We start from the raw sequence: 22,749 nt of genomic DNA, 5'->3' as shown, positions 1-22,749 counted from the left end.
ATTTTTCTTTTTTCAACCATAATTTCCTCAAAGAACTTTATTGATAATTGATGTAAACCAGAGGAAATATCAACACTTTATTATATCTCATCATGTTTGTATTTACATTCAGTCTCTACGATCTCATCCAGATGTGATTTGAGTGAATCGAGCCCACGAGACACCTTCGATCGAGCACTCGACGATCGTTTAATGGCGCCTGGTCCGGGGTCAGAGGTCAGTGCGCGCGCCTCACGGCTGCTGTGGAGAACAAGGAGCCGCTCGGTGACAGTTTACCGGTTGAACGCGGATCTCCGTACGGGGCTTTTTGTCTGAAACGTCCCCACCACGCACCACAGGAGCTGCGGCTGCGGCGCTGTGTCGTCGGTGAGCCCGCCGATTGTTGTCGGGAGTGTCGGTTAGCCCGGCTAGCCTCGTTAGCCACTTTAGCTGGCTCATGAACAAGTACCTAGCTAACTAGCTTAACTTCAAGCTAGCTAACAGACATTTCCTCCGGCCGCAAACACCCCCCCACCCGCAGACATGCAGGACTTACTGGCCAACGCGGAACACATCAAGTTCGACCTGGAGCTCGCGATGGAGCAGCAGCTGGGGGCGCAGCCGCTGCCCTTCCCCGGCATGGACAGTAAGTTCTCGGCGTGCTAGCTGGTGCTTTAGCCCGCTGCAGGTGGAGTGTGCTTCTGCAAACCGCCACTGGTGTCTGCTGCTGAATGATCTGTTTTGTTTTCTGCAGAGTCCGGATCCGCTGTGTGCGAGTACTTCATGCGAGCGGCTTGTGTGAAAGGTAAGAAACACAACATGAACGTGTTGCCTGTGTCCGACCTGCACGAAGTTGTTCCTGCAGCATGTAAACAGGAAGCACTGCTCGCTTCAGCCCGCGGGTTGAGTTCAGTGCACATGAAAACAAGAACACATCAAACTCCTTATGGTTTCCCTCGTTTTTTAAATCAACTAATTATAGTTGACTGGACAAACTGCAGCTGCTGTCAAATCTAACACTGCTGCAGCTGTCTGTTACCTGCTTTAATAGAAGAGCACATTTACTAAATTAAAATCCTTTTCTCAAATATATAAAAATGAAGGTGCAGCATTGGACTGTGCTTCACATGAGGAGCTTTCAGCAAATCAAAAACCATTCATTCATTGTGTTATCATGTTTGTGTATTTTCATCTTTTTGTGATGACATTTTTCAGTTGGAAGCTGTTACTGTGAAAGACAGAGCAACAGGAAGTGACCACTTTAACTTAACAGTAACTGAAGACCCCTTGAGATACGGCTGTTTAACTACTGTCGTAATAAATAGGTTAAAAAATCTGAAACCTTGACAGTTGATTTGAGAGACACGTTTTTTTTAAAGGTGATCAATTACCACGACTGTCCAGGGGGATGAATTGATCGTTGTTTGTTTGTTTGTTTGTTTGTTTGTTTGTGTTTCCTCTCTCAGGCGGGATGTGTCCTTTCCGTCACATCAGTGGAGAGAAGACGGTGGTGTGTAAGCACTGGCTCCGAGGCCTGTGTAAGAAGGGAGACCAGTGCGAGTTTCTCCATGAATACGACATGACCAAGATGCCTGAATGCTACTTCTACTCCAAATTTGGTTTGTCCACTCCTCTCCTTACTCAGTTTGTCTTGTGACTGTTGACCAGCCTCCAGTCGTTAAATTACCTGTAGTGTATTTCCACCTCCTCTCTGTGCTGGTTAATGACTCGATCCTGTTGGTCTCTGTTTTTCCTTCGTTTGTTGGATCCTTGCAGGCGAGTGCAGCAACAAGGAATGTCCGTTCCTGCACATCGATCCAGAGTCCAAGATCAAGGACTGTCCCTGGTACGACCGGGGCTTCTGCAAACACGGTGGGTCCCACAGTGTTCTGTTTCAACCAAAGCTCATCAGCTGCATCTCCTCTTCCTCTGTGTTGTTTGTAATTAAGTCGCTGACCCTTTCTGTCCATCTGTCTGTCTCAGGTCCCGACTGCAGACACAGACACACAAGAAGAGTGATCTGTATGAACTACCTGGTCGGTTTCTGTCCAGAAGGAAAATCCTGTAAATTTATGCAGTAAGTTATCCTTTTTATTTTACTCCTACATAATACTTCTGTCTGTGTTATTATCAGGATACAATGAGTTATCGTTTAGTAAGCTGAGAGACTTCCGTCGACAGTTATAGATTTAACAGAGAGATGTTTTTTCCGCAGCCCTCGTTTTGAGCTGCCTATGGGAGCCTCTGAACAGCCTCCGCTACCATTACAATCCCAGAACCAAGCAAAGGTGAGAGGACACGATTTTACACAGTCATTCATCGACCCACTTGACAGTTGCTGCCGCAGCTTCTCCCTCAGTGCCGCGTGTTAATCACCTGCTTCCCCCCCCCCCCCGTGTCCCGCTGCAGCCTGTGCCTACCCTCGGCCGCTCGTCGCTCTCTCTCATCCAGTTGACCCACTCCAGTCCAAGCCAGCGGCCGCAGAACAACCATCACATGGGCGGTTTCCAGCAAAATACCATGATTGGCAACAGAGGGCCTCGTCCACTGGACCAGGTCACCTGCTACAAGGTGAGACTTGTCTTTGTGTGTCCCAGTCGCTCACTGCACCGTTAGTATCTAGACAATTCATCTTCCCTACACTGAACATCCAGTTATTATTATTTAAACTTGTTATTCTTCTAACTCCCATCTCATCTGTACCTTTAACCCCTTAATGCCTTTTTCTCCTGTGTCTGTAGTGTGGAGAGAAGGGCCACTATGCCAACAAATGCACTAAAGGCCACCTCGCCTTCCTCAGTGGACAGTGACCTTCAGTCCTGAGGTCCTGACCCCACAGTGCTGCAGCCAGCGCTCCACACGTGAGCAGAGGAAGCTAAAGATGAACTTTTTTTTGCCTCTTACAAAACTCTGCCACTGAGGTGACACCTGTGGCTGGATGACTTGGCTCGACCCAGAAGAAGTAGACATGAAACCCCGGGACCAGTCTGCAGCAGCGTGCCTCTCCAGAGGGACCGCGCCGACACGTTGCCGATCTTCGTCTCCTCAGGTCACGTGACTACATCTGTGACGGCAGACCAAGTGCTACAACCTGCTAATCCTTTCAGAATCTGTTGACCTTATATAAAGAAAAGTTGTGATAAATACCAGCAGGAATTTTTTTTTTTACTCAAAACTACTGTGATCCATTGGAGCCCACATTTATTGCCAGAAACAATGTCACTGTCAAATGTTACTTTCCAACTGTGACATCTGTGGCTTTTTGCAAACATTTGAATCATTGATAATTATTTCCTGTTAGATCTCAACATTCAAAAAATTCAACTGTGTGGTGTAAAGAACTCAGTCCTAATTACGTTGAAAGGATAAATTTCACTTGTTTGGAGGAAGTGAACATTTTTACAAACTGTACAATGTGTTCAAATAAATGTTCTTGTTACTGATTCCCCTGTCGTATAAATATGTTTATAAAGTGCTGTCACACAGGATATTTACAGGTGATAGGTGTAGACATGCAAACATGACACAAGTGTGAATCTTTATATTGTTTATTGGTCACATATTAACACAAGAGCTGAGAGTAGAAAGAGCCGGGGGAGTGGAGATCCACCGTCAACCCCTGAAGGTCTGAGCTGCTGAGGACGCTCAGTGGTACTTCCTCCAGCGATCGTGTTCTGGGAAGAAAAGACACAGAAGAGAATTCTCATTTTCATTATCACCGTTTCATATCAGTGAAACAGGGGGGAGTAGATTACATTAAATAAGACATGAGAATCATTTCTTACTGATGTGGTCGTATTCCCACAAGTAGCTGAGGGTGACATAGCCAACCAGCAGCATAGCGATACCGCCGATGCCCCCCTTCTTCACATTGATGTACTTGTTGTAGTATCTGTCATGACCTGGAAGAGACGGAGGGGAAACACAAATTGAGAGGAAATATACAGCAGAAAGTGTGTGTCTGATGTAAACTGTAAAGTCGACTAAGTTTCAGTCAGAACAGGTTTCCTCACCACTGCGGACAGATGAGATGAGACCATTGGGGGTGAAGTCTCGACCTCCGAGCCACTTGCCCAGCTCGCCCAGCTTCACATCAAGCAGACGCTTCTCCACTACGGCAACTGGTCATAAAAAAGAAACAACAATTAAACAACTGTTGTACCTGAAATCTGCTCTTCAGTGAGCTTCCATCTCTTTTGGGGTTGCCAGGCTTCAAGACATGAGCCCAGAAGTACTTTGTCGGAAACACTCTGAAATAAGGGCTGGGTTATATCACCAAACATATTCATATCAGTCAGTATCAATAATTATCACGACAAATTGTCACGTTATTTGTTCTATGTTCCCCTGAGTGAAGGTTGTGGTTTTAAACTCTGAGCAGAGATTGACACTTGACCAACAGCTAAACGTTCTACAGACTAATAACATATTGTGCTTGTATCACAATGCATAATAAACATGTTGATCTTTGTCACTAATCTCACAAGACATGTTTTACTTTAACTTGATCTTCACCCAATATTTATTATTGATCTATAAATTCCTTCATAACTCAAGGTGCCTTTTCCTGCAAGGTGGTTACAGCCTTGAATTCTGCAAAGTACACGACTTTGCACTTTGGATAGTAGAAAGACAAAAGTGTACAAACACACACGTGAAGTTGTAGTGGCACAGTTTAAAGATTCATTGAAATCTGCTCTGTAAAGTCACTTTAGCAAAGTTCATACTGTGACACATTTGACATTTAGCAGGTGAGCGTCGCTCTGGATCAGCTTCAAACGAATGAGGTTTAATTAGTCAGCTGATATAAAACCACTGAGAGGAAAGTGAAGGTTTTTGGTTGTTTGTTTATTTGTAGTTTAGTTGTTTTTGTTATTTGATTTAAACCAAGAGGAGCGTTTAGGAGGACGACACCGGGTTAGCACTGTTAGCATGCTAGCTACACGAAAACGAGTATATAAGTAAAACACAACAACACAGCTCGAGTGTAAAGACTTCAAACAAACAGAGAATCACAATCAAACACTTTGGTGACTTCAATAAAACGGGTTCACGTCTGGAAACGTCTCCCGCAGACATTTAAACCGCAACTCGGCCAATGACACGCAAAGTCCTTGACGTGACTCGGGGGAGAGATCGCGGCCTTCAGCGACACACACAGCTTCACGGACTCACAAACACCGACACACACAGACACACTGTTACTGCAAACTGCACACAACAACAGGCAACATACAACGACACACAAAACACAGGCTGAGTGTTATTATTTCTGCAGAGGACACGTTACTGTACCTGGTCTGTCCGCCATCTTGACTGGTACGAGAGATTCTTCGCAAGGGCTGATGGGAATAAAATGAGGCAGTGCATTGTGGGACAGGATGTAGTTTTAACATGTCTCCACCAGGGGGCAGCAAAGGAGACGTCACCAGATTCAAGAGATGAATTAACGATTTACTCTATGGTTATAGAAATAGTTCATATAGAAGGAGTTCATATAGAAATAGTTAATATAGAAAGAGTTCTTATAGAAACATTTTGAATAGAAATAGTTCTTATAGAAACAGTTCATATAGAAGAGTTCTAATAGAAACAGTTCATATAGAAACAGTTCATATAGATAGAATTCTTATAGAAACAGTTCATATAGAAGCAGTTCAAATAGAAACAGTTCCTATAGAAACAGTTCATATAGAAATAGTTAATGTAAAAGGAGTTCGTAAAGAAATAGGTAATATAGAAACAGTTCAAATAGAAACAGTTCTTATAGAAACAGTTCATATAGAAATAGTTCATGTAGAAGGTGTTCTTATACAAAACAGTTCATATAGAAAGAGTTCATATAGAAACAGTTCATATAGAAATAGTTAATTTAGAAAATGTTCTTATAGAAACAGTTCATATAGAAACAGTTCTTATAGAAACAGTTCATATAGAAATAGTTCTTATAGAAACAGTTCATATAGAAATAGATCTTATAGAAGGAGTTCATATGGAAGGAGTTCATAAAGAAATAGTTTATAAATGTGTTGGTACAATCAATATTTACTTCTTGTGCATGTACATTATATTAAGTATAATGAAGTATCTTTGCACCTGTCAATCCATTTTTGCAGTTTTCCACTGCTTCTATGTTGTACTATATACTGTGTTTTGTGTACTTCATATGTTATATACGCCATGTTGAACCACTCTCTTGTTCAAACAGCCCAGTGTGAGTCAGATCTCAAGTAGTTTGAAGTAGTGACCTGAAGAGTTCCCTCCATCAGTCTGACCAATGAGCAGCCGGCAGCAGCCGTGTCCATAAAGTATCTGAAGATGTAGTTAAGGTCTCGGACTGAGAGTGTTGGTGTTTGTCTCTGAGTGGCAGAGGTGGAGCTGTGGTAGACCAGGTCCCTTCTCAGCAACCATGCCGATCAATACGCTCAATACACAGAGAGAGAGAGAGAGAGAGAGAGAGAGAGAGAGAGAGAGAGAGAGAGAGAGAGAGAGAGAGAGAATTAGGGTGCAGCAGTGATTTTTGGCCTTCATCCAAGACTGAGCAGAAACCTCTTTCCTTTATTAGACTGATTTCCCTGCTTCCATTTAACGACTCTCAGTAGACGATGACTCGAATAGATGTCCGACACGCACCGCTTCACATAGGTGGCCTCATGAATACCAGATGTGTGTGGGTCTATTTGAGTGTTTAGGTTAAATCAAACAGTTGTAAGACGATCTTCTTAGATTTCACTACATCAAAAGATAAAGGTCTGATGTTAGGACTTTCATTCCAGAGCTGTAACTTTGAAACTGAATAATAATTCTAAATGTCTCTCATCTATATTTTAGTGGTGAGAAACCCACAGAGATCACACGACTCCACAGTTTCCTTCTTTCATTGCTTTGTGTTTTGGCCTGAAACCATTTTGTTTCAAACATTATTAACTTGGTTCAAAATAACACAGAAAATCACAGATACAGAACATTGGATTTTGTTTTTGTATATAATTAATAAACTGGACCCAAATTGTGTAATAATCCAGACATCATTGTATATGAACGAAATAACTCAAAAATTCATGGACATATTTTCAACAAACTTGGATTATTACTTAGGAGTTTTTCTCTAGATGATACATTTTTTAAGGTGATCGGTCAAAAGTCAAGTTCAACAAAAATGTTAAAACACACATTTTCCAAAATCTGTAGCTTCTTTAGATTAACTTGTCATCATGCTATAAATGATGACATGATGAACTGTACAGAAACATAAGTGTAAAAACAATCTCTCCTCCTCCTCCTCCTCCTCCTCCTCCTCCTCCTCCTCCCCTCCCCTCCCCTCCCCTCCCCTCCCCTCCGGAGGGGCAGGTCAGAACCTCTAATCCAATCTCATTGGAGCCTTTGAGCACACGCCTCCAGGAGTGGCAGACTGTCAAACACACACACACACACCTACACGCACACACATTTCATTTGTGCAGTAAAGGTTACCGACAGCAGTGTAACGTAATCTCATATATAGACTGAACTCCTGAGCAGAAATAACCTGTGGTCCAGGTTCACCTGCTTGTTTATTGGTTGTGTGTGTCTGTGCATCGCCTGCGGCCTCAGTGCACTTCAGAGGAGTCTGCACCGGCCACAGCTGCACACACCAGCACTGGGGGGGGGGATTTTATTCCACCTCAAGAGGCCGATGCCCCCGAGGTCGACCACAGAGAGACGGCTCTTTGAAGCTGATAGAGAGAGATAGAGATAGAGGGAGAGAGGGAGGGAGGGAGGGGGGGGAGGGAGGGAGTCGGTCTGTGCAGAGAATAGAAAGACGCTTATAAAAGAGGACGAGGGAAGAAAAGATGAAGACTTTAATACAAAAGGATAAACTGGCAGCAGGGAGAGAGAGTGATGGAGGGAGATGAAGGATAAAGGAGAGAAAGGAACTGAGCCCATGTCTCGCTGCTCCGTAGCTTCCATGACCTTTGAGCAGCGAGTCGCTCCCCGTTCAGCTTCACGCCCTACATCTTCTCTCCTCTTATTCCACATCTTCTCTCCTCTTATTCCACATCTTCTCTCCTCTTATTCCACATCTTCTCTCCTCTTATTCCACATCTTCTCTCCTTCTTTATCTAATGGTTCCTTCTCCTCCCACACCAACATTTTTAATATTCTGTAATTCTCTTCTGCCCTCTGCTTTTCTTTTGCCTCCAATCGCTCCCTGTAATGAGATGTTCCTCTCCTCCTCCTCCTCCTCCTCCTCCTCCTCCTGTCCGTGACTTAATGTTTCTTCGTCCTCATCGCTGTCATGCCAGTCAGACAGACAGACAGACAGTCAGACAGACAGACACACAGACAGAAAGGCCCAGGGTTTATTAACTTCCCTATTAGTCCATCTCATTAGAAATATGCAGATCCCCAGGGGAGCAGTTAAAAGGAGCTCCTCCTCCCAGAGGAACATGTGTGTTTGTGTGTACCTGCACTTTCTATCTTTGTGAGGACCAGTTATAGGCCTGATATAAAGTGAGGACATTATGACTGGTCCCCATAAGATCTACGGCCTTAAAGTGTTCAGGTCAGAAGCAGGTTCAGGTCAAAGTGGCCGAGCCGGTGTCAGACATCTAGTTGTGATGGTGAGGATAGAATAAAGTGAGAGGATGTGTTATGTCAATGAATGTGCATGTGTGTGTGTGTGAGAGAGAGGGGAGAGAGAGAGAGAGAGAGAGAGAGAGAGAGAGAGAGAGAGAGAGATGTAGAAAACGCTCCACAGGGACCATTTTATTAATCGCAGCGCTAATGGCTCCGGCTACTAAATCAAAGTTTCTCTTACACGTTCACTCACACACTTAAACGTTATGTCCGCTAACGACTCACTGACTAATCGAAGCTGCTCCTGAAGCAGAACACAGAACATCACAAAAGAGACGCCTCAAACGTCTGGAAGGAGAATCAGTGCTGGAGTGAGTTTCTGCAGGAAAATATAGAAGGGGGGGGGGGGTTCAGTATTATTAAATTGCCAATATATTTTTTTTCTGGAAGCAGCAGGGGAGGATGGTGGTTTCTGCATTAATCACTGACCCAGTTTAATCTTCTCTTTACCTTGAATTGAAAACATTTGAAAACGAAAAGCCTTGTGATTCTATTTAATTTTACTGTGTTGTCAGACTTTGTCAAGAAGAAGTTGCAATATTCTATTTTCTTTTTCTTCTTTTTGAAGACAAAATCCCACAATTAATTCTCAGTGACTTCCTTCATTAGATTGGAATTTAAATATGTGTGTGTTCAGTGTAGAGATGAAACCAGGAGGTGAGTAGATATTTATTTTTAAAGAATCTAAAACATGGCTTTCAATACTACAAATAAAACACCTGAAATATCAATGAATAGCAAATATTCTCATAGTTTCCATTACAGATATTAATGTACATATTGATGGTGGATCGCTAAGTGAAATAACCAAGTTGTATTGTTTATTGTTTGTCTGTTACCTGAAGCCTGAGCAGCAGATCAGACACAGATTGGTCCTTTTGCTTTGCTGCGGAAATACTGCAGCTGAGAACAGAGACAAATGAGATTACAGTGCACACAGACACACACACACACACACACACACACAGACACACACACACAGTGAGGACAGGAATGGGAACACACACACGAAGCAGCGTTGTGTAATTGAATGGTAAAGGGCGCTGGTCGTTACATAGCAACCTTTAATAAACATCAGCTGTAAGATGGAGGATCTGATAATGAGACACAGAGCGAGAGCACTGGTTACATGATGTCTGCTGAGACTTGTTGTGGATATGAGTGTGTGTGTGTGTGTGTGTGTGTGCGTGTGTGTGTTACATGTGTATCTTTTCTTTCTTAGTGAATTCAAGCTTTTGGAGCTTCGATAAACAAGCAAATCCATAAAAGCACACAAACACACACAAACACACACACACAAATACCCCCCCCCACACACACACACACACACACACACACACACACACACACTTTGTTATGTAATTCCTCCCCAACGCAGATCACAGACAAACATAACAATAGTGTGGATTTAAAGCGAGAGCTCGAGGCGCTTTCCAGTTTTCATAGCTTCGTAAATTGGGATTGTTGTGTTTGTGTGTATGTATGTGTGTGTGTGTGTGTGTGTGTGTGTGTGTGTGTGTGTGTAAAAGGCTTGAGATCCCTTTAGCTTGCTGTTTTTAGACAAAGAGTATGGATGTAGCTGCAGTTAAACACCAGTGAACAGAGCTGCTCTCTCCCTCTCTCTCTCTCTCTCTCTCTCTCTCTCTCTCTCTCTCTCTCTCTCTCTGCTCGTTCGCCCTCTTTCCTCCTCCATGCACCTGTTCCTTCCTCCTCTACTCGTCTCTACACTTTCATTTCCCCACAAACCCACTCGTCGGCGTCTCATGCCAACAGGCTGCACACTCTGCTCTCGCCTGAACTCTCTCTCTCTTCTTCTTCCTCCTCCACTGGACTGATCTCTGCCTGCATGTGAAAACTCTTTCTCCTTCTTCTTCATGCACCCTCCTCTCTCTGTTTCTCTCTCTCTCTCTCTCTCTCTCTCTCTCTCTCTCTCTCTCTCTCTTTCTCTCTCTTTCTCTCTCTCTCTCCATCTGTCTCCCTCCCTCGACACCTCTGCCTCTGCATGTACACCTGTCTCTTCCCTTTCATCCCTCCTCTTCTTCACCTTCCTCCTCCTGATGCCTGTTTCACATGCTCCTTTCTGCTGCCTATAACTGTGTCATAGGATTAAGGCCCTGTCTTTTTCTCTCTCTCTCTCTTTTTGAATTCTTTTCATTTTTGGTGCCTTTGCTCTCATTTCCTTCCCATAATTTCTTTAATTTGCTAATCCCCCTTCATTTCTCCTCATGTGTTTCTCTCTCTCCGTCTTTCTTTATCTGTTTCTACAGAGGTGAGCGGAGGTGGTGATGGAGGCGGTGATGGAGGCGGCGTAGTACTATCAGTATGCAGAGTCATGGCGCTGTGGCTCTGCCGTCATTGATTGGACCGGCAGCTAAATATAGAAACAGTTGAGGCTCAGCATCTTTACCAGGCTGGATGAAGGGATGATGGATGAGAGGATGGAGGGATACACACACACACACACAGAGAGAGAGAGAGGGATGGACAGACATACACACACCTCCGTCTGTACAGTCCTGCAGGGTGTTGGTAGAGACAGGGACATGATTCCATCTGAGTGAAGGAGACGTAACGTGGTCTGACCTTTTTACACATTCATAACAGAGAAGCTGCTGAGAAGGAAATGCTCATTCTCCTCTGGACAGACCGGCCAGGGGCTGAAACAACATGAAGAACCATTACTATTCAACACGCAGCATAAATCCAGAGCTGCGAGTCGTTCCACAGGCTGAGCAGAGAGAGCGACTCAGACAGAAATATAATAGAGAGAGAGAGAGAGAGAGAGAGAGGGAGAGAGAGAGAGAGAGAGAGAGAGAGATGGAGGCAGTCACGCAGCCAAACGGACAGGAAGACAGGCAGGGTGAAGGAGGGATGACAGCTCAGACAGACAGAGAGAGAGAGAGTCAGACAGACAGTGAGAAAAACCACGTCCTCCTCGTCCTCCCAGGATTTCACACAGATTAGACTCATCTAGAGAACCTCTCCTGGAACCGTCACCTTATCGTGGTGGAGAGGTTTGCGTGTCCCTGTGAACCTGAGGGCTGTGTTGTCTGGAGCCTTGTGCTCCTGGTAGGGTCTCTCATGGCAGAGTGGTCTCAGGTGAGGGGCCAGACTAAGAATGGTTCAAAAACCCTCAATGAATATCGACGGAAGAGGAGATGTGACCCGGCCCGGAGGAAGCCCGGGGCCCCCGTCTGGAGCTAGGCCCAGACGGAGGGCTCGATGGCGAGCGCCTGGTGGCCGGGTTTGCCACGGAGCCCGGTCGGGCACAGCCCGAACAAACTACGTGGCACCCCCCCTCTCTTCATCTCATGGGCCCACCACCTGTGGGAAGACCCGTTGGGGTCGGGTGCGCAGCCACATGGGTGGCAGCGAAGGTCAGGGGTCTCGACGGACCAGACCCGGGCAGCAGAAGCTGGCTCTGGGGACGTGGAACGTCACCTCGCTGTGGGGAAAGGAACCGGAGCTTGTGAGGGAGGTGGAGCGCTACCAGTTAGATCTGGTGGGGCTTACCTCCACGCACAGTCTCGGCTCTGGTACCGTACTCCTGGATAAGGGTTGGACTCTATTCTTCTCCGGAGTTGCCAAGGGCGTGAGGCGCCGGGTGGGTGTGGGGATACTCATAAATCCCCGGCTGAGCGCCGCGGTGTTGGAGTTTACCCCGGTAGACGAGAGGGTCGCCTCCCTGCGCCTAAGGGTTGTAGGGGGGAAAACTCTGACTGTTGTTTGTGCGTATGCACCAAACAGCAGCTCAGAGTACTCGGCCTTCTTGGAGACCCTGAATGGAGTCCTGCATGGGGCTCCAGTAGGGGACTCCGTAGTTCTGCTGGGTGACTTCAACGCCCACGTGGGCAACGATGGAGATACCTGGAGAGGCGTGGTGGGGAGGAACGGCCTCCCTGATCTGAACCCGAGCTGTCGTTTGTTATTGGACTTCTGTGCTAGTCGTGGAACTACGGACCAGCTCTTCACTCTCGCAAGGATCCTGGAGGGGGCCTGGGAGTATGCCCATCCGGTCCACTTGTGTTTTGTGGATCTGGAGAAGGCGTATGACCGGGTCCCCCGGGAGAAACTGTGGGAGGTGCTGCGGGAGTATGGGGTAAGGGGGTCTCTCCTCAGGGCCATCCAATCTCTGTACTCCCAAAGCGAGAGCTGTGTTCGGGTCCTCGGCAGCCAGTCAGTTTCGTTCTCAGTGGTTGCTGGTCTCCGCCAGGGCTGCGCCTTGTCACCAATCCTGTTTGTGATATACATGGACAGGATATCGAGGCGTAGTCGTGGTGGGGAGGGGTTGCAGTTCGGTGGTCTGAGGATCTCGTCACTGCTTTTTGCGGATGATGTGGTCCTCATTGGATCATCGGCTTGTGACCTTCAGCACTCACTGGATCGGCTGGCGGCCGAGTGTGAAGCGGCTGGGATGAGGATCAGCACCGCTAAATCTGAGGCCATGACTCTTAGCAGGAAACCGATGGATTGCTTACTCCGGGTAGGAAATGAGTCCTTAGCCCAAGTGAAGGAGTTCAAGTACCTCGGGGTCTTGTTCGCGAGTGAGGGTACTATGGAGCGTGAGATTGGCCGGAGAATCGGAGCATCGGGGGCGGTATTGCGTTCGCTTTACCGCACCGTTGTAACGAAAAGAGAGCTGAGCCGCAAGGCAAAGCTCTCGATCTACCGGTCGATCTTCGTTCCTATCCTCACCTATGGTCATGAGGGCTGGGTGATGACCGAAAGGACGAGATCGCGGGTACAAGCGGCCGAGATGAGTTTTCTCAGAAGGGTGGCTGGCGTCTCCCTTAGGGATAGGGTGAGAAGCTCAGTCATCCGTGAGGGACTCGGATTAGAGCCGCTGCTCCTTTACTTAGAAAGGAGTCAGCTGAGGTGGTTCGGGCATCTGGTAAGGATGCCCACTGGGCGCCTCCCTTGGGAGGTGTTTCAGGCACGTCCAGTGGGGAGGAGACCTCGGGGAAGACCCAGGACTAGGTGGAGAGATTATATCTCAACACTGGCCTGGGAACGCCTCGGGATCCCCCCGTCAGAGCTGGTCAATGTGGCCCGGGAAAGGGAAGTCTGGGGCCCCCTGCTTGAGCTGCTCCCCCCGCGACCCGACCCCGGATAAGCGGATGACGATGAGATGAGATGAGATGAGATTACAATCACAATTTTTTGGGGGATATTTCAGCACATCTACAAGTTTGCATTTTTTATCCCAGAAATTCAAACCAATTAACACATAAAATCGGCCAAAAAAACACACAAAGCTGTTTGTTTGGACAGTTGTTTAACATTTTGAAAATTTTAAATAAAGATGGAGATGAAAATAACTTAAACATCTGCACAGAAGCTCAGAGGGCCAGATGTGTTAGCTTAGCTTAGCATTACACGGACTGGAATCATGGGGAAGCAGCCGTGCTGACTTTGATGCACTAGACTAGAAAGTGTGTATAAAGTGTATTCATATTTATATCTATTTATATACTTATCTTACTCATAGTGTATTCATCATACTTTATATATACTTATCATATTTACACTACCTACTTCTATAGCTGCTAGTCTTGTATCAATGCTATTCATAATCCATATATATATACCTTATTGTACATTTCTTATTTATTTACATATTCACATACTCTGCACTCTTACTTCTCTTTTGCACTTCTGGTTAGATGCTAAACTGTTTTCGTTGTCTCAGAACTTTTACTCTGTGCAATGACAATAAAGTTGAATCTAATCTAATGAGATGAACCTTGAGCACGAAGCACCACATCACTGGAACCAGTCGATCTTTGAACTCGTCTGTGATGTCGAGTCAAACGTGTGGAGGGACTGAAGGTTGTACCACGTTGGGATTCAAACCCGCAACCTGCATTGCAGCTGCACATCCTGGATATCTGCTCAGCCGCACTGACGGTGGACAGAGAGAAGGACGACTACATCATCCTGGCTCCGCTCCTCCATGACGCAGGGGGGGGGGTTAGCAATATGACAAAGAGACCCTGCCAATAATAAAGAATTAGCATAAGCTATTGAAGTGAACTGATAAAATGTCAATCACACAGAGGCTCCGGTGCCAGCACTGAACGAGTGTGTGTGTGTGTGTGTGTATGTGTGTGTATGTGTGTGTGTGTGTGTGTGTGTGTGTGTGTGTGTGTGTCTACACTTGTTTTTATCACGTCCTAAAGACCTTTTTCCAGCATAAACACTGACTTCATCAGGACCAGTTGACCTCAAGGGGACCAAAGCCAAAGCCATAATAGGGTTTATTATGTTATTAACTGTGGTTACGTTATGGTTAGAGTTAGACATTACTTAGTTTTGGCTCTGTTTGTTAGTGTGTGTGTTTGTGTTTGTGTGTGTGTGTGTGTGTGCGTGTGTGTCGTATAAGCGATACAGATCTTTTCCTCCACTATGTTGTTATTTATTTTTCATATTTGGCAGCGCCTGCATTTCTCATATCATCCTGAAGCCGATGAAGATAAATGCAACTGAATAAATCTTAATAAATGAATTGACAAAAACACATTTAATATATATTTAGTTGAATATTTATCGAAACATTTATCTTCTTTATGAGATTCACTGTGACATCAGTGACTTACTGCTCTTTAGCATTTTGTAAGTTCTTTAAATCGATTTCCTCTGATCTCTGGAATCTGCTTGTATTTGTTCTTTTACTTCCCGAAAACAATAAATGTTTAATCCCAGTTTCATAGTCGACTACTTTCAAAGGATGAGCACAAAATGAAACCACTCTTAAATAAAATAAGAAGTTTTTACGCATGTGTTTGGAAGCTTTTATCCTCCATATAGAGCAGGGTTGCTTTTTATAAAGACTGATTGCAAAAGATGAACAGCTAGAGGCAACAGTGCCCTCTCCTCCTCCCCCTCCTCCTCCCCCTTCCTCCCCCCTCCCCCCCTGTCCTCCCCCTGCTCACACACATCCTCCATCCCTCTCCTCCGCTCTGCTGGATGCTGGTGCGTTCCAGGAGCGCATGAAGGACGCACGGAGCCGGGGCTTCCCTTGTCTCAGTCGCATGGATACGGGCTGAGGAAGGAGCGAGTCCGGCCGGCAGCAGAGTCCAGCTCGACGGTCCCACTGCGTCTGAACCCCCCGGGCAGGAGGAGACACATCCAGGTAAACGGGAACATTGATAACCTGTTGTTTGGTTTTCCTCGGGGTTAAAAAACACAAAGATGATGCTCGGATCTGGAAGCGACAGGAACCTGAAGCTGCTTGTGCTTCAGCAGGAGGATTTAAAAGAGGATTTGAGCCGAAGGAGGTGAACCTCCGCTCATGCGTCACTCTGCTGCCGTCGTGTTTGACTTCACGACTAATTTCCACATGAATAACGAGCCGGACACGCGAGCTTCTACCTGGGGTGGAGGAAGAGTCCAGACAGGTTCACGTGCGTAAAAAGACGCACAGTCACGTTCCTCTGTGGGTTTTTCTTACTCCGTGTTTCTGCTCGTTTCGTCCTCAGTAAACAATAGAGACCGCAGCGGGAGAACAAATCAATTACAGACCCTGACTGGAGCGGTTTAGTCTGGAGGAGGAGAAGGGCCGAGAGCGCCGCCTGCAGTCTGCAAAGCGCAAAACGTGCCACTCATTTGGAATCATTATAAGATTTAAAACAAGCTCAATGCAACCGGTGCTTTCACTTTACTTTACTTTACTCATTTACTCATAATTCGTATTATATCATTGATCTTGTTGCATCGTGAGCCAGATGCAACAAACTGTGCAATTCGTTATGAATGTCAATAAAGGTATTTTTAGTATAAAAATATACGTAAAAGTTGAAGTATATAGATGCACTACTTGATTTTTGATTTAATTTGAATTCCTGTGTTACAGCTGCAAGGTATCAGGCACAACATATTATATAACATGTAAAAACATGAGAACAAAATTATGCAACACATAATGAATCTATCTATCTATCTATCTATCTATCTATCTATCTATCTATCTATCTATCTATCTATCTATCTATCTATATATTTATCTATCTATCTATCTATCATAGTCCAATGTACAAAATGTATATATATATATATATATATATATATATATATATATATATATATATATATAGAACATTGTATTAGGAAAGGTAACACAATGTCCTGTTTGTCTCTTGCTCATCATTTATCTACACAGCTGCAGCTTCTCTTCATCGGTTATAAACATCTTGATCTCAGACGCCATACTGTTTGCACATTTAAAATAATAATAATAAAAAACATCCTATAGCTGCTTCCCTGTTCCTCTGCATCCACACGGAGGCCAGGCAGGATGAGCCCACGTTACAGGGATGAAAACCATCTTACCTCATCTCAGTGAGCAGACAGCTGGCTTTTTAAAATAGACGAGGATTTCAGTATAATAACAAAGCAGCCGGAGGCCGGAGCAGAAATGTAGCAGCTCCGGGCGTCGGAGGTGACAGAGGAGAGACGGCTGCAGCAGCAGCCACTTCACCACAGGCCTGATTGTGTGGCTCCCTCTGACAGAGCTTTGTACGTCATCACGTGTTTGTGTGAGCACACAGGTGAACACAATGGATGAGTCTTTGTGGAGGTTTTTTGTGCGTTTGCACAGCAAATGGAGCAGTGTCGATGTCCGTGGATATTGATCGAGCTTGTAACAATATCATTTCTCTCAGCGGCTCCCTGTTGACTGAAGTTAATGAAAACATTGGAGGAGAGACATGAACAAAATGGAAACTGCCTCGTGGAGGTTTTCCACTGATTCTAGTTTTGATAAGTGATGAATTCATATCTTAATGGACACAGAGCAAATCTGTGCATTTGTCTTTTAATCAGTTCTTTTGTCTAAATGTCAGAAAACAGTGATTTTACGATTTCCCCCCCAGAACAACACAACGTCTTATCTTCATGATGCTTGTTTCTGTCTAATTTTATTAATGTTTGATTTAATCCTCATATCTTAGGAGCTGGAACAAAGTTTGGATATTCTACTTCATAACGGAACAACGAACAGATCATTAAAACTCTGTTATCACTTCATCTCTTCTGCCTCTTGCAGTGATATAAACTGCAGTGGCTGTTATTTGAATGCAGAGCTGCCTGTTCGCCGACCTTGTCTGTTTCTCTCGTTTAAGATGCTTCTCACACGGTCACACACAAACACAGAGAATCTGTGTTTCCACCTCTTCATCTTCTTCTTCATCTTTTTAATTCTGCTCCTGATCCTGTGTCCTGTTGTTTCCTGCTGCAGATCCTCCATCATCTGACGGCCTCCCACCTCCCCTCCAGTCTCTGGGATTGTGTTTAATATGCACACTCTCGACAGTGTGTAGCCTGCAGAGCCAGTGTGTGTGTGTGTGTGTGTGTGTGTGGGTGTGTGCGGGGGGGAGGTGTTTATATATGTGTGCATACTTGACGTGAAGAGATGGGTTCTGTGGGAGCAGAGCGCCGCAGGCCCACGCCGGCCCAGACGCCCGAAGAGAGGGATGTGTGGCGGGATGGAGGGAGAGCTGGATGGAGGGATGTGGGGAGGGAGGGCTGGAGGGAGGGGAGGGAGGGGAGGGAGAGCGGCGTGGTGCAGAGCTACAGCTTCGACTCGTACCAGCTGGAGGAGGAGGAGATCAGCAAAGACGCCCCCGAGCGAGGAGTCCTGGCTCTGTCCGAACCCGGTGAGGGAGTTTCACTTCTGACTCACTGTGTGTAACTCCTGTGTTTGTGTGTCTGTGTGTGTGTTTGTGTGTATGTGTGTGTGTGTGTGTGTGTGTGTCCTGGCTTCACACAGAGAAAGGCCCGTGAAGGAAGCAAAGAGATAAATGCATCAACACCAACAATTTATCAAAGTGAAAAAAGAAAACAGTGAGATTAGATCCACACATAGAGAATAAATAGACAGGAAACACCTTTGTCTTCTAATACATCAAGTGAAGCACAACCAGCAGCAGTGTAATGTTCTCCTCTGCGTGTTTATACTCAGGAGGTGGATTAAAAACAATGAACATGTGAAGGCTACAAGATCACTGTAACAATCTCCTCCATAATTCACTGTAATTTGATTTGTGCGATATCTCTGTGTTACAGTTTGTATTAACCCTTCAGAGACTTGCTGGTCTCGTGTGTGACTGGTCTGTTCCCAGTTGTCGTCGCCAAATCCGGCCAATTCCTGCGCTCGTCAGTCTCAGCTGTCAATCATGATGTTTCACTTTATTTTAGAATATCAAATAAGGAGTTAAAACCCCAAATGAACATGATGAATAAACATCAGGGTGATAAGAATGAGGTTCCCTTAAACTGTCTTTGAGATAAATGTATTGAAGTGTACTTTGACTTTAGGATTTGGTCCGATCCACTAACATGGAGGAGATGGTTTGGCTTCACTTCTCAGGGAGACGTCGTGTCGGCCATCTTTTTGTACGTTTCTTGGTCTTTATCCTAAAAGTGACGAGCTGCCGGCACAGTGGCAGTTATTGTTATGAGTTAAGCTGAATTGAATATGTTAGTGTTGGATTTTGAATTGTGTTTGTACACATGACGGTGACGTGAGTGAAAACAGGAGAGAGAGAGAGAGAGAGAGAGAGAGAGAGAGAGAGAGAGAGAGAGAGAGAGAGAGGAAATAAAGGAAGTGAATATAAAACACAGCAGCTCTGTTGCCTGGTTACACAGGTTGAACAAAGGGCACTTTAATCAAATCAGAAGAGAACAGGGACGAACAGCGAGAGGCCCAGAACCCCCCCCCCCCCCCCCATCCCCCACCACCACCACCACCCGCCCTCCATCCTTATATCCTCTGCTTCCGTCTCTCTTCCTCCTGCAGTCGTCTGTCTCCATCCAGCTCCGGATCTGCGTTCTGCAGAAAGACAAACTCAGAATCTTGGAGGAAAGTGGAGACACGTCCTCCATCTTTATTTACATTTATCTTGAATATGAATTGGTCAGTACAGGGGGATTAACTAATGTATTAGTTCTGGGATATCTATTATCTGGATGTGATGGGGTCAAACATCTCCAAAGAAAACCCAGGAGAGTCTTGTTGTGTTTTTAAAGGAGAGAAAGATAAATCTCATTTCCCCAAAGCAAACAAGCAGAAAGATGATCCATAAACAGGAACCTAACAAAGGGAGAATCCATCCTGAAGCTCTTCCATGTTGTCAGCTCTCGCCCTGAAGCATCAGTCACACATCGTGAGCAGAGCTTCTGATTTCCTTTTAGAAAAGTTTGACTTTCTGCAGCCGCTCATCTTTTCTTCTTCTGCTTCAGCTGCTGTGAATCTGATCAGCTTGCAGATGAAAACCATCTCGATGCTCCTAGGAGCTGAATGCACGAATCAAAATGCTCAGGAATCCTTTGGAGCCATTTAAAGTGCGCTCAGAGGATCAGAGGAGGATTATAAACAGTTTCATAAAGATCCTGCACTTCACACTTTCTCCGCGGAAACCGAATCAGCTGCAAAAAGTTTAAAAAGTTACGATAATAAGTGACACGTGTTGAGCAGCTGGTCCGACTCCGATTCATCCACGATTCCTCTGATCGATCTTTCTTCAGAACAACAGCAGCTGAGCCACGTTCCTCCTCATCAGCTGTGATGAAGATGCAGAGCGATGGACTCAGACCTCATTCAGATGTTTTAAACTCATTTCTCTCCTCACTGATGTCGCCCGTGTTAATTCCCCGACCTTTGACCCCTCGTTTCCCGTACAGACTGTGAGGAGCCGATCCCAGACGACCGGTATCATGGGATCTACTTCGCGATGCTATTGGCCGGAGTGGGTTTCCTGCTTCCCTACAACAGCTTCATTACGGACGTGGACTACCTGCACCAGAAGTTCAAAGGTGTTAATATGCACGAGCACAAATTAACCCTCACGTGCACACAGCTGCAGAGTGCACGTTTGTGTTTAGCTCCCAGGGCTCACCCTTGTGTGTGTGTGTGTGTGTGTGTGTGTGTGTTTGTGTGTGTGTGTGTGTGTGTGTGTGTGTGTGTGTGTGTTGCAGGAACGTCCATCGTGTTCGACATGAGTCTCACATACATCATCGTGGCCCTGATGGCCGTGATCCTGAACAACGTGCTGGTGGAGAGACTCAGCTTGCACACCAGAATCACTGTGGGTGAGTGACACACACACACACACACACACACACACACACACACACACACACACACACAAATCTCTAATGGTCAAATATGTTTCATTATAAGAACTAAGCTTGTGTCTCATTTGTTAACGGATGCTGGGAACCTCAGGGTCTGTCGGTGTAGAGCAACACTGAAAAGGCAGAATTAAAAAAAAAACTCTTCTTTTTATTCATTAACTGTTTCTAACAAACTTAACAGAGTGCAGGCTTTTTGTTTGACTTTTAAAATTAAAGAAACCCTTCAAATGCACATCTGAGCATATTTAACATCAGGTTTGTAAAACATTAAGATTGAATCTGCAGTAAAACCCTAATATTGTTGACCAACAGAACTATAACTTCTCTTTTCAGCCTACTCGAATGATTTTTGAGGAAGGTTCTTTAAAAATGAATGTTGCCCGAGGAGAAGCTGCATATCTCTGCACATGTTCCGTGTTTGTAAGAACTCGATTCCACCGCTGAACCTTCTGCAGCTTAAAATAACTCCTGTGTGAGGAAGCTTCGTTTGAAGTGTGTTGTCTGCGCAGGAGCTCGTCTCTGGAGACCGTCGGACTTCAGTTGAAAGTGATGCCGGCCCTGTCAACATGTGTTCTGTGCAGTCACAACATGACCCGGTTCAGAGATGTCTCCTCCCTGTCTCACTGCCTGTCCGTCTCTCTCACTGTCCCTCTGTCTGCAGGTTACATCTTAGCTCTGGGGCCTTTGATCTTCGTCAGCGTCTTTGACGTCTGGCTGGCAAAGTTCACCACCAGACAGGCCTACGTCGTGAACCTGGTGTCCGTGGGGGTGGTGGCCTTCGGGTGTACAGGTACTACTGAAGCTTTCCTCTCCGTCTGGTGAATGTTTCCATCGGTGCCACAACACAAAATAAAGCTCTTGCACAAACCTTCACCCACAGACTCAAACAACTGTCTCAGTCACATTGGATTTGTTTTCACTCACCACTGTTGTCACCTCTTTATGGTGGAAAATCAGAAGATCTGCAGCAGGTCACAGACATGACGCTGCAGTTGATCCAGTTTAGCACCAGTTTGATATCAAATCAATGTAAATTGGGTTTGTCGCCTTAATCGCCTTAACTCTACAGAGCTTTTTGGTCTATCTTAGCTCATGGTTTTGGTTTCACAGTTTTGCTGTGAGCTCAGCACCAAACAGCAAATCAACAACACAGTTAGCAACTTGCTGGTGAACTTGTTATTTAACCTTTAGCAGCAACAGAGAAAAGAGACTTTTCCTCCAGAATATTTTGAATAGTGAATCAGGACCTGTACTATTTCCCCATAGATCCCATGAATATTGATGCTCTATGTGTAATGCAGGAGTAGAAATAAATACAAGACGTATAAAGATGTATTTGTCAGTTGCTGCTAATGACTTTTCAAACACTGAGTCAGTTTCCCTCTTGTTACTGTGAGTGTGAACACAGAGAGTAATCGGTGCAGGGCTGGAGGTTCACGAAGTCGTGACTCTAAACAAAGTGTTGTTGAACATCGAGCTCTTGTTTACACTGTTTACCACTCCCCCCCCCCCCCACCACAGTGCAGCAGTCCAGTTTCTATGGTTACATGGGGATGCTGCCCAAGAGGTACACACAGGGAGTGATGACTGGAGAGAGTAAGTCCACACAGACACAGACTGAGACATCTGGTGGATGTGTCCTCTGTCCTCACCTGTCCCTCTGTCCCCCGGATGTCCAGGTACGGCCGGAGTGATCATCTCGCTGTCGCGAATCTTCACCAAGCTGCTGATCAAAGACGAGAGGAGGAACACGCTCATCTTCTTCCTGGTCTCCATCAGCATGGAGATGCTCTGCTTCCTGCTGCACCTGCTGGTCCGGCGCTCCCGGTTTGTCCGCTACTACACCGACCACGCCCAGGGCAAAGGGCCGGGCAAAGGTCACGACCCCCGGGACAACGGGACGGGGTACAGGGTCCATCATGACGTCACTGCAGAGGAAGTAAGATTTGTAAGTTTATGGACACTATCTGGACCTTACTGTGCTTTTTGTAAATGTGAAGTCTTTTCAAATTGTGTTGA

The 22,749-nt window shown here is 45.5% G+C and overlaps 3 protein-coding genes across 3 annotated transcripts in view; 2 read left to right on the top strand and 1 right to left on the bottom strand.

Moving 5' to 3' along the window:
- Nucleotides 1-208: 208 nt before the first annotated feature.
- cpsf4 (cleavage and polyadenylation specific factor 4) lies at nucleotides 209-3,422 on the top strand. The gene is made up of 9 exons (XM_053443266.1): nucleotides 209-366; nucleotides 521-625; nucleotides 734-784; nucleotides 1,446-1,598; nucleotides 1,756-1,851; nucleotides 1,963-2,056; nucleotides 2,195-2,267; nucleotides 2,389-2,550; nucleotides 2,721-3,422. Exons 2-9 carry the CDS (start codon nucleotides 523-525, stop codon nucleotides 2,787-2,789), a joined length of 801 nt encoding a protein of 266 aa, XP_053299241.1. The 5' UTR covers nucleotides 209-366; nucleotides 521-522; the 3' UTR covers nucleotides 2,790-3,422.
- An 89-nt stretch (nucleotides 3,423-3,511) lies between these two features.
- On the bottom strand, nucleotides 3,512-5,332 carry atp5mf (ATP synthase membrane subunit f). Its single transcript, XM_053443433.1, has 4 exons — nucleotides 5,275-5,332; nucleotides 3,993-4,100; nucleotides 3,765-3,881; nucleotides 3,512-3,653 (listed from the first exon to the last, which is right to left on the bottom strand). The coding sequence occupies exons 1-4, from the start codon at nucleotides 5,288-5,290 to the stop codon at nucleotides 3,625-3,627; spliced, it is 270 nt and encodes an 89-aa protein (XP_053299408.1). The 5' UTR covers nucleotides 5,291-5,332; the 3' UTR covers nucleotides 3,512-3,624.
- A 12,660-nt stretch (nucleotides 5,333-17,992) lies between these two features.
- Nucleotides 17,993-22,749, top strand: part of slc29a4a (solute carrier family 29 member 4a) — an 8,533-nt gene continuing 3,776 nt past the window's right edge. Inside the window, exons 1-6 of the mRNA XM_053444087.1 lie at nucleotides 17,993-18,251; nucleotides 20,278-20,409; nucleotides 20,572-20,685; nucleotides 21,392-21,520; nucleotides 22,252-22,326; nucleotides 22,410-22,678. Of these exons, the coding sequence (XP_053300062.1) occupies nucleotides 18,008-18,251; nucleotides 20,278-20,409; nucleotides 20,572-20,685; nucleotides 21,392-21,520; nucleotides 22,252-22,326; nucleotides 22,410-22,678 (963 nt within the window). The 5' untranslated portion in view covers nucleotides 17,993-18,007. The remainder of the gene's footprint in view (nucleotides 18,252-20,277; nucleotides 20,410-20,571; nucleotides 20,686-21,391; nucleotides 21,521-22,251; nucleotides 22,327-22,409; nucleotides 22,679-22,749) is intronic.

This window comes from Pleuronectes platessa, chromosome 16, assembly GCF_947347685.1.
Source record: "Pleuronectes platessa chromosome 16, fPlePla1.1, whole genome shotgun sequence".
Lineage (NCBI taxonomy): Eukaryota > Metazoa > Chordata > Actinopteri > Pleuronectiformes > Pleuronectidae > Pleuronectes > Pleuronectes platessa.
The sequence above is the reverse complement of the archived record's forward strand: the minus strand, read 5'-3'. Positions and strand labels throughout refer to the sequence as shown.

Coding starts and splice junctions, on each gene's coding strand:
- atp5mf (XM_053443433.1), bottom strand. Junction 3,882..3,992: donor CATCTCATCTGTCCGCAGTG/GTGAGGAAACCT, acceptor CGTCTCTTCCAG/GTCATGACAGATACTACAAC. Junction 3,654..3,764: donor GTGGGAATACGACCACATCA/GTAAGAAATGAT, acceptor TTTTCTTCCCAG/AACACGATCGCTGGAGGAAG.
- cpsf4 (XM_053443266.1), top strand. CDS start 523: ATGCAGGACTTACTGGCCAACGCGGAACACATCAAGTTCGACCTGGAG. Junction 626..733: donor GCCCTTCCCCGGCATGGACA/GTAAGTTCTCGG, acceptor TGTTTTCTGCAG/AGTCCGGATCCGCTGTGTGC. Junction 1,599..1,755: donor CTACTTCTACTCCAAATTTG/GTTTGTCCACTC, acceptor GGATCCTTGCAG/GCGAGTGCAGCAACAAGGAA.